Source organism: Lepidothrix coronata, unplaced genomic scaffold (genome assembly GCF_001604755.1).
Source record: "Lepidothrix coronata isolate B3197 unplaced genomic scaffold, Lepidothrix_coronata-1.0 Scaffold6, whole genome shotgun sequence".
Taxonomy (NCBI): Eukaryota; Metazoa; Chordata; class Aves; order Passeriformes; family Pipridae; genus Lepidothrix; species Lepidothrix coronata.
The window spans coordinates 4,335,150-4,351,288 of NW_016690186.1; the positions used below are offsets into that span (position 1 = coordinate 4,335,150).

Here is a 16,139-nt window from a genome sequence, read left to right on the forward strand (position 1 = left end):
TTTTATAGCTGTAGTCAAGACAGAGATCATGAATAAGTGTAGAAGAAGAGGAAGTTAAGATGAACCTAAATGGGCCTCTGATCTTGAAATATGGAAGTATAAATTCGTATATTAAAAACCACTTTTTTAGAAGTGGTTATTTCAAAGCAATTTTTCCTCTAAGGCAATGCTTTTCAAAATTGACCTTTTTGACATTTTACAGATATGGAATTTCATGGGACAGAAAATCTTCTTTTTAACAGCCCTACTCCTAGTGAGAGAGAACTGTGTTCATCTTCCCAGTCAATGCCAAACTAGTTCTCTGTTGATAGATCCCAAACTTAATCAGATGATTTTTCTCCTGTGCTTTGTTATGGTACTTTACTCCCCGGATAACTCAACCATGCATTCATTACATTTTCCCTAAGGTTCACTCCAGATAGTTCTTGATATGAACATATCAATAGCCAACTACAGTGATGACAGAGAAATTATGGGTTAACAAGTATTTCAAGAGAAAGATACTCCATTACCTGGAGACTTACTCTTTTTTTGCAGGTGCTCACTGGAGTGCAATATTTCAACAATGAGCACATAACCACTCAATTACTTTTCAGAGAAAAGATAACTGCTTCATTTTTATGGGTTCTCTTTATTTTTTGTTTTATAAAACAAATTATAAACCTATTCTCTCCTATAAACAAATAAGATGGGGGAATTAGTAGTCATTCTACTTTTTGGTCAGAACATTAATTTTTTGGCTCACGTGTCACCTTCTAAAAATCCATTGATGTACATGGATAGTTATGGGTTTAGTTAAAGACCTGAGCTGGAGGAGTTAACCAGGTTTTTGGTCACCGTTTTTCAAGAATGTAATTGTGTGGCCACTCCTACAGGACCATATTGAGATTCCCATGCTGCCAACATAGTGTACTTTGAATGTGCATAAACCAGTGGCATATACAGTGTCACTTGGCCACCAAATACAGAGAGGGATCTAGTGTGATGCAATAACAAATTCAGAGTAACATCACCATTCTAGGGATACAGAATAATAAATATACTGCTTTGTCAGTGAGAACCTTCCACAAAGACTTACTCCCTCCTCTGGAGCTCTGAGGAAGGTGTCTGCTTGTGCTATATGTAATGTTAACTTCTATAATGACACCAGGGTTTACATCAATGTCCCTCATCTCCTAGACTGATTTATTTTCAAAATTAGAAACAATAGTTTGTTGTCAAATCAATCCAAGTATAGTTTATTGCAGCATTGCAGCCTCTGGTTGTCTTTCTGACACAGCTGTTATGCTGGTGCCAGAGAGCTTGTTCTCTCTATGAGTGGGGAGAAATACTATTACACTAGTGAGGAAGACCCATAAATCCCTGTCTATTTCTAAAAGCTAGTTCAGCTTCTGGTCCCAGACAGACTGTGGTCCCATGTGTTACAGATAGTACAGTGTCGGATTAAAAACTGGCAGTAGGCAGAGCACATCCAAAGTCAATAGATGGACTTGAATTTTTAAAGGTAGAAATGTAATATTAATAATGGTTGGCTCCTAAGTTTCTGAAATGTTATGAAAACCATAAAATCAATTGAGGCAATATAATTAATCTGTTCTAACATTGTCTAGGAACTGAATGGGAATAGATGCAAAATTTGCTTCCAAAATTAAGTGGCATTCCATAGCAGGATCATATCTATGTTTTTGGGAGTAAGAAAGTAAAACTCTTCCAAAAAAAAAAAAAAAAGGCAACAAAAAAAACAACAGCAAACAAAACCACACCAAACCCCCACACATGTGGCCACTTCCTCAGTAGGTAAAAATTTACATGCATAGTACTTTTGAATTCAATTAAGCTTTGAAAATTTATGGAAGTTCAGAACTGGGTTCAATAAATTGCAGTCTCTGTAACAGGCTTATATGTATATCACTATCTCTGTTATTATCCTTCCTTTATTTTCTTGGTAGTTCTGATATATGTTGGTATATTAATAAAGATTATTTTTATTGTGAGCTTCATCTTTCAGAAAGATTGTTTTGCATGTAATCAGGGGAAAAAAAGTGTTTAAATATTCTCCCTAATGAAATGGTAGGGAAGATCATGTTGGAGTTCATAATCAACAATGAAGCTAAAAAGACTGTAGCATTCCCTTGTTTTTTTGGGCATTCACTGCCCCTTTAACCTAAAACATGTAAATGCTGTGAAATTAGTGATGAGAAGTTTTGAATTGGAAAAATTAATTATATCTAGTTGAACGACAAAATATCTAGAGTGTTAGAAGGCTGGCATTATCAAAAGAAAAACAGATTTTTTTTTTTAAAGTCGCTTTAATCACATCAGTCATGTTGCAGCAAGGAATGCAAATATTCATATACTACAGATTGAGGCTGCTCTGAAATGTTCTGACAATCTGTTAGGTTTTGAGTGATGTTTCAACCCTATCACTTGGGGTTTTTTGTTTTGTTTTTTTATGACTATAAAAAAACACTACTCATCTCTGTCACATGCTGTACAGGATAAAAAGCCTTTCAGTTTTCTTAACAAGAATCAGACGGCCAGGGTGCTGCTGGAACGCAGAGAATATGCCACTGTCTGTTCAAAGTACAGCTTAATGAGCCAGACTAAACACACTGGACAATAGAGCTGTGGGGGGAAAGGGCTTCTCGTGGATCTGTGGATCAGCTGCAGCTTTAACATCTAACTAGTTTCATTTTTCATCTTTGCAAGTTCCATTTCCCTGTTTTGTTGGTATAAACTGCATTTCAATGAGCGGACTTTCCTGCCTAGGTGATGGTATGGTGTGCTTTGAAAAACGATATCGTGGATTATGCTAGAAATAATTTCTGTGTCTCTTTTTTTCTCTCATAGTCACGACCTATTCCCTCACACCTTACTTCAGCAGTTGCAGAGAGTATCCTGGCTTCCGCCTGTGAGAGTGAAAGCAGAAATGCTGCAAAAAGGATGCGGTTGGATAGACAGCAGGTACTGTGTTGTTTGGGGGTCTACCACATCCATATTTATAAATGCACTGGACTCATTTATATAGGATGCCATGCAGAAGCGTGGTGCAATCCCTTATATGTTTCTTGCTAGCAAGAATAATTAAAATACAAAAGCTGGAGTTTTTAAAATGAATACACAAGCATGTCTTTGTCTATATTTACATAAGCTGTAAGAGGGTGTCTTAATGTATTTGTAGTGTCCACCTGATTAAAGCTATATATTTACTTTTTAACAATTGTAGATTTTCAGAGAATAATGTGTAGAATTAAAAGGAACAGAACACAAAGTATATGTAATTTACATAAATAATAGAAATGGTGCATGTGTCCATGACTCAGTGTATTTATCTGTGCCCATATTCTCTTTCAAAATGTGTATGCATTTGTAAATATAAGGTGAAAAATTGTAAGTTTCTGAAAATACCCATTTGCCCAAAACAGAAAAGTTATTGTGATATATAACAAAATGCTTAAGAATTTTTAAAGCTCATATATATTTTTTTCAGTTATTATTCACCTTTTATAGTGCATGTTAGGATTTTGTTACTTTTAACTTTCTGAAAATTACATATTTCTTTCAGTTTTTTGAAACCCAACTGGTAGCTCATTCCAGACTTTGGTTATTTACTTGTTCCACAGATAAAGTGAATGTCTAACATTCTTATTGCAAAAACTGTTATGCTTTATTTCTCTACATGATTGTAACAAAGTAAAATCTTAGTAATATGTCAGTTGTTCCAAAATATGCTTCTGTCATGGTAGATGAACTTTTTTTTGTGGAACGGAACATTTTTTAAAGGGACATTTTCCTTTTATACATGGTCCATTAAGTTCTTTCAGGTCATGCCTTAACTGTATAGAAGATTCCTACTCCTACTCTCATAATATTGACAATTTAGGATCTGAAAGTGTATATTTCTATTTCTTTTTGCTATTCTGTTTTTTACTAGTATTTTCATTATTGTGCTACATTTACCTTAAGATTTACAAATCATATGGGACTGAAATACTAAGTATAGCTTAGTTTCGAAGCAGTGCTCATTCAGATTGTGCAGGTTTTATATTCTCTCATTTGCTCTCTGATTTTTCAGTAATAAGAAAAAAAAGCTACAAAGTCAGCGTGCTCTTACCCCAAGGAGAACTAGAAATGACTCATGCAAACATCAATTGCTTTCATTGCACGAAACTAATGGCTTAATTCCTTAGTCCGGTCAGGGTGAGGCAGAGTTTTCAAGTGATTTAAACGAGAATCCCATAATAGTCTTCAGGGAGCCAGAGAGCTGTTGAAACAAAAACCAATATTTAAACTGTAGTCAGAACTCAAAAAGCCTATTAGTAGGATTTTTTTGTTGGGGTTTTTTTTTTGGTATTCTTATCACAGAAGGATTTGGTAACAGCGTTGAGAAGCATTTCTTTACTTTTCAGTACAGAATTAAAATCTGTAGTCAGAATGTATCCAAGCTGATCACCTTGATTACAACTGTGATGTTGAAGTAGCAAAGCTGCCTATGAAAAACGGGTGTTGGGTTCTGCTTCTTTCAGCTTTTCCCCTTTTTGGCAGTGAATGCTGGGAATGCTGTGGAGACGGTTGCAAATAGCACCGCCCTTTGATTTATCAAGCAGTAAATTAGATGAGTTGATGTAGTTTCGGTGCCTGAAAACTATTTGTGAATTCATGATAGATATGCTGAATAGTTGTGGCTGGAAAAAATTATGGAAATATGTGTTAGGTAGCTTCATAAAAGTTAGAGTGAGAAATTTGCCCTACAGGGTGGAATAGTTAATTGATTAGAGAAATAGAAAACCTTGGTCCTAGCCCAAGTTCCATTGAAATTTAATTATTTATTCCAAGTATGTGACATTAACAAAGTTGACTGAGAGCAAAGCATTCTGGAATATTTCTGCATGCGCTATTTAATACACACTAGTGTGCTCAGTTCATGTGCTGAGGTGGGAAGTGGACCTGTATCCTCACATCCAGAGAGTTTGACTTATAGGTAAAAGGATTGTAGTCTGCTCCTCTTCCTGTTTTTTCTTCTAACTTACTATTAAATTTCCTTCACTTTTCTTAAATATATCTAAAATGAAATATTTTCTTTGGATTTTTTTTCTTAAATGGAGATGGAAAAGTTCAGTGCAGCATGTCCTTTTACTGTTCCATAGCTCTTAAAAAAAAAAAAAGGCACCTTGTTTTCCAAAATTGGGTATTATACCGATGGGTAGACTCAGGCTTTGAGGACTCTTCAGTGAAAATTTGGGAGGAAGAAAGAGGAAATAAGGTTCTGATAATGAAAATTATCACGTCATAAATTGTATCAAGACATCTTCTAATTGAGGACAAACATTAGACAGTCCTGGAAAGTAGATTGTTAAGAGAATCTGGCAAGAGCACTCATTTAGCACTTCCCCTTAGATCTGAACGGAAGCATTGCATTAAAGCTGCTTTATTCTTGCATGCAGTATGGTGAAGTTCTGCCTTTTATTCTCCAGAGGGTGATCTGTGATCTGCCTCAAAGTGAAATGTGGCACTTAGTGCCATGGTGTAGTTGACATGGTGGTGTTTGGGCATGGGTTGGACTCAATGACTTCAAAGGTGTTTTCCAACCTAATTGATTCCGTGATTCTGTGATTCTGTGATTTGTATCTCCACCACCACCTTTTTCGGAATATTATCTATAAAATGTGAATGTATTAAAACCACGAGTGTTATGCCCAATCCTGATGACAAAGCTTCAGCAGCTTCCTGAACTCCTTTGCTTGTCTTGTTTATGCTCTTTCCTCTTCTCCATTTTTCCTTCTCTCCCTGGCACAACGCTGCCCCTGAGCAGGAAGTTCTGAGCATGTTGCATGTATGTCCCTAATAAAATTCTCTACTTTGTTAAAATATTATGAATTTCCCAACTAAATAGATTTTTGCCTACAGTGTTAATTTTAGCAGTGGTTTTATGAAAAACCATCTCAATTATTGCTCATCAGAAAGAAGTGGCTTAAAAGTCGAAACTACGGAAACTTCTAAGAGCTCATTTTTTCTTTTGAACAGACAGTGTTGGCCATGCTGATGAGTATTAGCTGTTTCTTCCATAAGTAATAAACATGAAGGATTGGGTTTATATACCTATAACCCTGTGCATACATTTTTTATCTCTTCAGAAGAAACCTCTCTAAAGTATTTGTCTGTGCACACACAAATGCTGCATCCTATGAATGACTTCCTAGAAGTATTTCTAATAGTTGCAATACTTAATATAGCCCTGATCTAGGGATAGTATTAAGTGTGATAAAGTTAAGTCTGAAATGAAGCCATCCATCATTCAAGGAAGCCATGCTTGAATATTTCTGCCTGTAAAAATCCAATTTTAAAAATAAGATAATGAAATCTGGTCTTACTGGCATCACTTACTTATTTTCGACATTGTTTTTTTTTTTGTGGCAGTAATTTATTTTCTAATGGGAAAATCAATGTAATCTTGTCCATCAGGAAACTAGTAACTTCACATAGTTTTTAAGAACTGCAACAATAAAAGCATTGTCAGTTTGTGAGACTTCTCTATAAGGAATATAAATGTGTTTACTAGGTCATGGTAGCTTGGACTATAATGCTTTGGCTGTCTGACTGTGTTAGGTGTTACTCAAGTGCTCTCTTAAGCTTCAGTGCATTTTCATTATCTTGAGATCAAGCACTATTTTGTTGGCAAGAAACTGAAGCGCCGAGAAGTTATATATTTGATACTTATTACCCAGCTGAAGAGTTCTGTCACTTCCACTTTTTAATTCTGCCTGGTACTAAAAATAATTTATTCCGATGCACAAATTTTATAGATTTATATGTTGAAATTGGATAGGTTTACTGGTAGTACTGCTGAACAGTGAAATGCTAGTGACACTGGGCTGGATTGGGTTAATCTTTTCTGGCCCAGATCAAGCAGTAGGTACAGAGGCAATGCAGAGGTTTTGTGTTTTGCTCCAAATCACCTCTGCTGAGTCAAGATACTGAAGAGGAACTGTCTTGAATTCTGAGGACTTTTTTGATCATGGCTGATGTAAAATGTAGAAACAATTGGATAAACCTTCTATGACTTGTTTTGGTCAGAGATTGAAGTCACATTATCAGAATCCTTAAGATTTCCTGGGCTTCTAAGTGATATCTTTGAATTTTCTCCCGGGATAATCCTTCATGAAGCAGTTGCGCTAAGTAGAGGTTCTGATCTACTATCAACAAGGGAGTCATGAAACAAATTAAGTAGATTCACGTGCATTCATTTCATACAGTGAACAGGATGACTTCTTTTGTGTGTCCTTCACTTTACAAACCCAATTTTGTCTTCGTTGGACAAAAAAAGAATGGCTAAATAAGTAGAGAAATCTGGGAAAAGTCATCCTGTCATTATTGTCCTGGGCAGTGAACAGAAGGGCGGGATGCCTGCTTTATGCACTACAGAGACCTTAGTAATGTGACTCTTCTTGTTGTCGATCACAGAAATGGAAGTTTGTCAGTCTCTGCTTCTTCCAAATAGGTACGTGTGCGCTGTAGTTTTTATACAACCTCATCATAAAACAGTCTGAAGCACTGCTGGGCTCTGTGGAAAGTGGAGGTGGATTAGTGTTGTTACTGTCCTTTCTGAAATCAAAAAGAAATTCTTCAAGGGAAGATGTAAGAGGAAATAGCAGTTTATATACGTCAGTGTGGGAGAGGACCTGCCTCTCTATTTTTGCTAAGGAGGCTGAAACGGTGAAATCTTTGGAAAAGAATGTAGGAATGATACTAGAAAAAAATTGCCTTCCCCTTTACTTGGACACAAGTGTTTTTTGTAACAGCTGCCTTTTGTTTCATTGTTTTTTGTTTAAAATTTATTTTTTTTGCATGCTGTCATATTGCAAAATTTATGAATAAGCATTTTTCTTCTAATTGAAATAACTAGTTTTTGGCAATCAAGATAAAATGACAGCACCTAGGAATGAGGAGGGAGGATGAATATGGGAAAGAAGGAAAAGAACTGAATCAGAGAGTACTGTTGTCTGTAGAAATATATGAACCTTTTTATGGACATGTCATGTATTGTTAGCCAGATCATTTAGAAAATTGATGTTGCTTTGTTTGTGCCATGTTGATTTGTAACAGTTAGGAAGCTGGACCTTTGAGAATACGTTATTATATTTGCAGATAGGAAAATAGGGTCACATATGATATGACTGTGAAGCCAGTAGATTCGACTCTCTCCTGGATATGTCATTTTAGCCATTCGACCTCCATTTCAGTGAGTAATGTCATGAAAGGGCTGCGATAGTATGCAGAATAATTTGGTCAGCCAAAGGAGGGAGCTACATACATTTCTTTCATCCCTATGTCTTAAGTAATCGGACATGCAGTGTATGATTCTTTTGTAGTTACATAGTAAATGACAAGTTGAGCCCAAGGAAAACTTAAGCTCAGAGGAAAATGAAGGTTTTCATTATCTTACATATCTCCTTTCCTAACGAAGGCATTTCTCAGTCAGAGCTGGTGCTTTTTGAATTAGTAGGTTCTTCACAGGGTGCTTTCAGTCAGTATTTTATAGAATATACATGATAAGAAAAGGGTTTTCTGCATTTTCATTTTTTAAAAAATATGCGTTTAAAGGCCACAGTTTTCTTTCATTTCAGAGACTAGATGAAAATAACAACAGTTGTACAACTTTGTAATCTGAGAAAGGTGTTGTCCTCATGCCTTCACTGCACAGACATCAGTGTATAACTGGTTTGATGTGTTAAACATAAGAACAAGTCTGTGCCCTATGCAGAGAGTATCATGCACTCTGATGCTATGAAGCAGTTCTTTATGATAAACTCTGAACTCATTTTTAAGGAAATCTCTCATCAAGAGGATGACTGTAATTTTTTTTCACGCTGTGATTTGTAACCAGTCAAATTAAATATCAATAATCATCGTGGTGGAGTGAAAGATAACATCTAACCCCCAAGGAAGAGAAAGTTTAATGATCCCAGGATTACACTCAAACATAAATACACATAAATTTGCAAATAGGCACTTTAAACACATTCTCCTCACCCATTTTTATTTTGAGGGATAAAAGGAAGGAAAATCTAAATTTTTCAGTGAATAGGGTGTTAAGGATATTGCATCATTTAGTAATTTTAACAATATTGCTTTTAGCTGTTAAAGGAGTAGGAGTAGGTGGCTATTAGGTTTCTGACAAAGCAATTATGGCCTAGACACATATGTTGAGAGCTGACCTGACATTTGCCTCTGGATAGTTGTCATAGCAGCAAGCTGAATAGAGCAGTTTGATACAAGCGCTGGTTGCAGGCTGGATACAGGTTCTGTGCTAATGCAATACATCTGAATATTAATAAAAGTGCACACGTACTGCCATTTGAAAATAACTGCAATGGTGCTTCCTTCCATTTATATCGAATTCCTGAATGTTCACTTTTAAAGAAATTGAGGTTTGTGAGGAGATGTTACTGATCTGCCCCCATACAATTTCTGGTTCTTTTTCACTGCATGTAACAGGGGGTTGACCTAAAGAAAGACTCTTCAAGCACATTTTCATTAACAGAAATGATGTCTGGCTGTTGCAGACCAGGAGCAGTTTGTGTTTTGATTAAGAAGGAAGGAAATTACTGGTGGACAAATTACAGGTAATTGTAAAACTCTTTTGGAAGAAACTAATTAAAAATCTAAATTGCAGTGAGGGCGTGGACCTCCACGGCAGGATCACTGTATCTGGCTTTCAGCAGTGAGGGGGAAGAGACCTTTAAACCTTTCTATTTGGAGGAGAGAGAATTTGTGTTTCAGCTATGTCACTAATGCACAGTTTATAAATCTTGATGCTGAGCGTTTATTTCCTGTAGTACCCTTCAGATGAGAGGAAAGAAGGAAGAAAGATTTACATTGTGTATGCAAGTTGTTCTCCTTCTTGATCAATGCACACTGCAGCTTCCAGGAGGAAGGAAGAATATTACTGTAGGATTCTTAAATGCTCTCTGTCTTCTATTGTTTATAATGGGGGTTTTCTGTTGGTTTTTTTTTGTTTGTTTGTTTGGGGTTTTTTGTTTTTTTTTTTTTTGTTTTGTCTTTTTTTTTGTTGTTTTATTTTGATGTTGTTTTGGGTTTTTTTGTTTGTTTTTTTTTAATTGGTTTTTGTTTGGTTTTTTGTTTGTTTTGGGGGTTTTTGTTTGTTGGGTTGGTTTGGTTTGGTTTGATTTGGTTTTGGTTTTTTGAGTTTTGGGGTTTTTTTATCAAGGGCAGATTTGGACAATATCAGTTGCAGAAAAGGGAGTTATGCAAGAATATCTCCGAGCTGACAGTTGACACTGGAGAATGTCCTGCTGAGGCAGTGCTTCTGTGGTGGAAATCTGCAAATTCAGAGGGAACACAAAGAAGTGAGTTTGTGTCAGAGAGATAAAGTCCTTGCCACAGCTATTCAGTATGCAGGAAGAGCACATCAACTGTACATTCTTGTAAGAGGTGGAGGAGAAAGCATCAGAAGTTCCGTTCCTCTTGGGTTTCATGGAGCCCAATTTTCTGTAGAGGATGGGAAAGAAAAGGCACTTCATCCAAGTGGCAGCAGTGATGAGGGATGGAGCCATGTCCTCCCTCTACTGTATATTTACATAAGACCTGAAAAATTCCAGCTCAAAGTGATTTTCACTTCAGAATTGGAGGCTTGTAGAGTCCTAGAAAAGAGCAAAAGGAAGCAGATGGTTCACTTAACATAAAGCAAACAAATAGAAATTGGAATCTCAAAATCCACAAAAGGCAAATGTTGCTTTAACTTGCATAGAGCTCAATGCCTCTTACAGTACAGAAGCTTATTAATAATAGCTTTTTGTATTCAGACATCTCTTTGTGATTTGGTATTTAATAGGAATCAGAGTGATTTCTGTACTTCAGTACTTTATCCTTTTTTTTTATTTGTGTTCAAAATGGTCACTAAAATGACTGTATAGTCCTTGGATACCAACATGCTAGTTTGCATTTCAGGCCTCTTTCACTTCCATGACTTCCCCACGTAGTGATTATTTTACTTCTAGGTTAGTCTTCGGTTTGCTTTTGTGGTTCCAAATGATATGCCTTAACCACTGAGGCAAAAAATGTTATGTGGGCACCATTTAGCTGCATGTGCGTTATTGTCAAGAGATCAAATTATGTACTGGTATTGGGAAACTTAGCTTCCTACCCAGAATGCACTGGCCATATTGTCAAGGGGAAGAAAATAAGTAGTACGCATTGTAATTTTAAATCATGATGTCTTTCAAGTTGGTGGCAAAATTCCTGATTTCACCAGTGCTGGATAGGGTTCTATCGTTAGCAGATGCAGCTGGAAAGGACTGCCAAGTATCACAGGGCAACCCCCTTCCCTCCACACACCAGCTCAACCTACATTAAATTTGTTACATGCATTGGAAAGGAATAATGTGCAAGGCATGCAATTGCAAATAATTTCATGCCTTAGATTTACAATGAGGCCCTAAGGTGAGCAGCTAATTTTTCACCTCAACACAGAGACCATTACATTAGAAAATGCTGTGTTTTTCCGGGTTCTTTGTGCTGAACGTGTGTGGTTGAATTTCAAGCTGCTGATTTCAGACTACACTTTAAGCACCATGAGCTGCAGTAAGATCTTGAATGTGAAGTAAAATTGATACCAATATAAGTTTTCTGTTCTGGAGGCTGATAAAGCTGAAGGCTCAAAAGTTGAGCGTTTGATTGTTTCTTGGACAGGAACGTTTGAACAGCCTTTTCCACCTTCCTACCATAGGTGGAAGAAAATGAACAGGAACTGGTACAGCTTTTTTCCATGTGTCTTTAGTATCCATCTTATGCCAAGGAGGCAAGAGAGGAAAGGCTGGTGAAAATGTAGATATGAAAGTTCTCTCTTCAGGCCCGAAGATGGAGATTTTAGAGTCCAGGCTTCTGTTCTTCCTGCTCCCATCTCGAAAGCCAGGAATAGAGAGCATTTTACTTATCCCTCCTTATGGCAATAAGATATTAAATGGGAAGCATTTTCTTGCCCCTAAGATGTTTCTAGCACAGATACAAGTATGTCTTTCTGGTGTTTAGCCAATAACTTCATTGCACATGCCCTCCTGCCTACAGCACAGCCAGGGAATAATGTTTCTGGTGAGTAAATCCCAGTTATCATGGAGAGTTTGGGCTGCTTTAATGAAATCAATGCAAACCCAGTGTGCATGAGCAAACTCTTAGTTTTTGAGAGGCATATTCTGGTTTTGGTTATTGAAATGGTACATTTAGAAGGCTTTAAAAAGTCATAAATTATTCCTAAATTCCAAACATCAGTTGCACAGTGGATTCAGAAGTATTCCTCAATTAGAAAGTGCAGTTTTCCACACAGAAAATACATGTAGAAGCGTATCCACAGATTGCTTATGTTTGGTAGCAGGGACATGTTTGTGATTCAGCAACTGGCTTAATGTCCTAAACTAAATTTAGAAACATATTTTTCTAAGAAAAACCCCCCACTATGATAAGCAGTGGGAGCAAGAGCTGAATGCATTGCCTGGGAGCAGCACCAGCTGCTAAAGAGGCTAGGCACAGGACAAGGCAGCCAAACAGGCTGTGGCCAACAGCCTAGGCATTGTGCCAAAAGAATTCTCCCCTGAAATGAGAATATTTGGGGAGCACATTTGCACTGCAGTGCACACATTTCATACTTATTACTCATATTAAGCTTCTGTTTTACTGTCTCCATTGATAAACCAAATCAGAAAGTGCATCCTCCAAAGGCCAGTCAAAGTTCATTTCTTTGTTTCTTCCACTGGCATATGCTGATCTGGTCTAATGATTGTGGAATCAAAAGGCCATCCTCAAAAACATCACTTCTTATCTCCTGAATCTTTTAATATACAGAATCCTCACAGCACTGAAGTTAAAGGATGTGCGCCAAATTCTGTAAAAAATTTAGAGTGGGCCTTCTTCAGAAGAAAAATATTTTCTTTCCACTAAATAATTTGAGACAGGGTGGACAGGTCAGATTTTTTTTAAATACCTTTTATTTTTAAAAGATTTTTTTAAACTATTAAAGTCAAGTTGTACCTGAGGTGATGTTAAAAAACAGACATCCTGCATTGAATTAATAGAAAGAACTTTGGTTTACACAAATGTGCAGTTCAAGTTTTAATGCACATTTGAAATAAAATAATTAACATTCAAATCTATCAAACACAGGAGAAAATATCTTTAAAATATCTGAACTGTTGAAAACAAGAACCAATCATTAAGTAAATGCAAAAAAAGTAATTGCTCATTCTCAGACAAGAAAACTGTCTTTTCTAGAAGACAGCTACCTATACCTTTCACTAGAATTTATCTGTGGAAGAGACAGCACACTATAAATATGGCAAAATGATGAAATCTCCAGCTTGCTTATTTTTTTTTCCTTTTCAAAGCAGAACACACAGACATTTTTAATTAGCTGAAACTGAGGAAGTCAATTTAGCACTGACCTCAGATGCTTCATGTCCAGGCCATCATCTTCTGTTTCTAAATGAAGAAGAATTTAATTTAGAATCTAACATAAAGTGCTTTGGTGCAGTCTCCCTGCCACACACTTTAATATGTGTAATATTAAAAGAAAGTGTGGAGCAGAAGAGAAATAGGAAGAATCACCCCAAATCCAAATCATACCCCATAGTTTTCCAATAAAGTCTTTTTCAGTAGTTGCATCTCCATATCCCAGATCTGGCAGGTGTATGGAAAGCTGTTTTGTGTCAAGAAAATAGGCTGTCAGTGGTGGGAGTAATACCAGCTGTAGTGCAGTAGATGAAGAGACCTATAGTGGGAGGTTTAATTATGTTGACCATGATGATATTGTAGTAATAAATCTGCAAAGCTGGCACGAGCATTGCTCAAGTACTCCCACACACTTTTCCCTGTGTGCTTCCTAAACATTTGATTCATGAGTTTATAAAGATTTTTCTCTGTTGGTGCTCTGGTGCCACAGTCCTCCTGCTGGAGTAAAGCTGATCTATCCCAGCCGAAAATGTTGCCTATCATAGTCACTGAAAAATGACATGTTGGCAAGGGGGGAAAGAAACTCCTACAGGAGTGCCTCACTGAGATAATTTCTTGAGGACAGTACACATAAATATGAAAAATGCAGAGAAAAATGCTTGATTGTGATCATAAAAGTGGAGTTGCCTGAGGCATAGCAAGGCTTGTTCTGAATGAGAGGAATACACCATGAAGGAGGAATTTCTTTCACTTTGCATATTTCTGGTTCAGCAGTAAGTACTGCTACGCTTTTGTCATCGTGCATCAGTTTCAGTAATACACTGATTCATTCAACTCCATTACCTGCAGGCAGAACTGCTCTTGGGATGGGAAAAGATGACATTGTTTTCTTGCAGTTTATGTTGGTTCTGTTTAGAAGAAAGGTCAGATATTTGGACTTCTCCATTTGTACTGCCTGTCAATAAAGAGGCAGCAAAAATGATCAGTAGCCATGTTCCTCTGCAAGGTGCTGGCCTCAGCAAAGAAATTGGCTTTGAAAGGATGAGAGGGTACATGCGGCAACAGAAGAATAAACATGAGATAACCTGTACTTCATTTTCACTCAGGTTTTGCCTTTATTTTCTTCAGATTTTTAGCTAATCTAATTCCAGCAGGGGCATTCTAGATCCTGGAGTTCATTATGCAGTGCTTCACTTTTGGGATCAGGCATGTACCAAATGAAGCCTCTTAGGAAGGAACAGGTTTAGCAAACCCGGGCCCGTTGTCCTGTGTCCTGAGTGATCTTAGGCTGAGAGATCTGTGGAGGTGACACAGGGAAGGAAAGGATCCTCTCCTATTCTCTCTGATGCCATCCTCTGTGGCAGGCTGAAGGAGCTGGTGATGGACTCTTCCAAGGGAAACTGACTTTCCTTTAAAAGAAGACATGGACTGAGAGTGGGTGGGGAGGTGCAAATAGAGGAGGTGAAGATTCTCAAGGTTGACTACTGAAACAAAGGCTCAATCAATAACTTATCATATGGCCCAAGGAAAGGCCCATGCTGTGCTGTTCTTTAGGTCACAGTAAAAGTCTGCCTTTTTGTTTTCTGCCTATCCTGACAGGAAGAAATTCTGTAAATGAGGTCTGGGCCCTAACAAATCTTTTCTGCTGGTATAACAGGCAGGAACAAAAGTTCCACCTGCCATCTCTCCTCTTCAAGGCAGGAGGTGGTGGTGCTGGAGACTCTTCTTCTCTTTGTATGACACCTTTGTCCCTTTGTCTGAATTTGTGCCACTTTCTGTCTAGGAAGTGTCACATGTATTTTGTGAAATATACTGTCAGCCCATAGGGGTTTTTCCAAAATTCAAAGACATTGGCACAATTCCTGTATTCAGTCAGGTCCAGTTCTGCCTCTTACATGCCTGTAGCTTCTTGTAATCTGGTGCTGGCCACTGTTGAATATGTGATTTAAAATTCTGCTGAGGAAGTCATGGCTGTGCATACACTGTAGTGCACTATACAGTCTTGCTCTATGCACCTGTCTTGTCTATTGAGACAAATTTCAATTAATAGCAGTGAAACCATTAGCTCAAAAAATTTTTACATGTATTAAAATTCTCTAGAAAAATAAAGATCATGACCATGTAAAATATAATTTATGAAATAGTTTATGGTGATAACTGCAAACTAAGACAAGAACAGCAGGGGTTGTAGAGTAAGTTAGCTTGCAAGGACACATTCTGTCATTAGTTCACCTCAAATGAGATTTCTACATTTGCTTTTTAACATTTGTTTGTTCCTGATGTAAAATAAAACCAAAAAAACCCCAACCACCAACCCACCAAAATCAACTATCTAGAACTTCACTAAAGAACAGTAAGTTTATCTCAAGCACCACAGGAAAAGATAAATTCTATCCTTTTCCATTTGGACAGTGAGACATGATCTTTAGTAGAACACAGCTTCTTTTTCCTCAGTGACCGTGCCTCACAGTGTAGGAGTAATTCATCCATGTGTCCGTGCTCATCTAGCAGCATTGGTGACCTCTTAAAGCTCATGTTGCTCTTCTGCTATCACAATGGATTAATTAATGGCCAGTCTTCGCGAGCGAAGTGATAATGAACCGGCTAAAGCTGACAGACTATAAGCAATGATCCCTCTGCTTTGGTATTGGTCCAAAAACGTGATTCTCCTTGCAACAGCC

The 16,139-nt window shown here is 37.3% G+C and overlaps 1 protein-coding gene across 4 annotated transcripts in view; it reads left to right on the forward strand.

Moving 5' to 3' along the window:
- NOL4 (nucleolar protein 4) overlaps positions 1-16,139 on the forward strand; it is a 173,092-nt gene that overhangs the window by 135,728 nt on the left and 21,225 nt on the right. For all 4 annotated transcript variants that reach the window (XM_017830656.1, XM_017830633.1, XM_017830650.1 and 1 more), the window contains one exon: positions 2,851-2,964. In XM_017830656.1, coding sequence (XP_017686145.1) covers positions 2,851-2,964 — 114 coding nt within the window. The remainder of the gene's footprint in view (positions 1-2,850; positions 2,965-16,139) is intronic.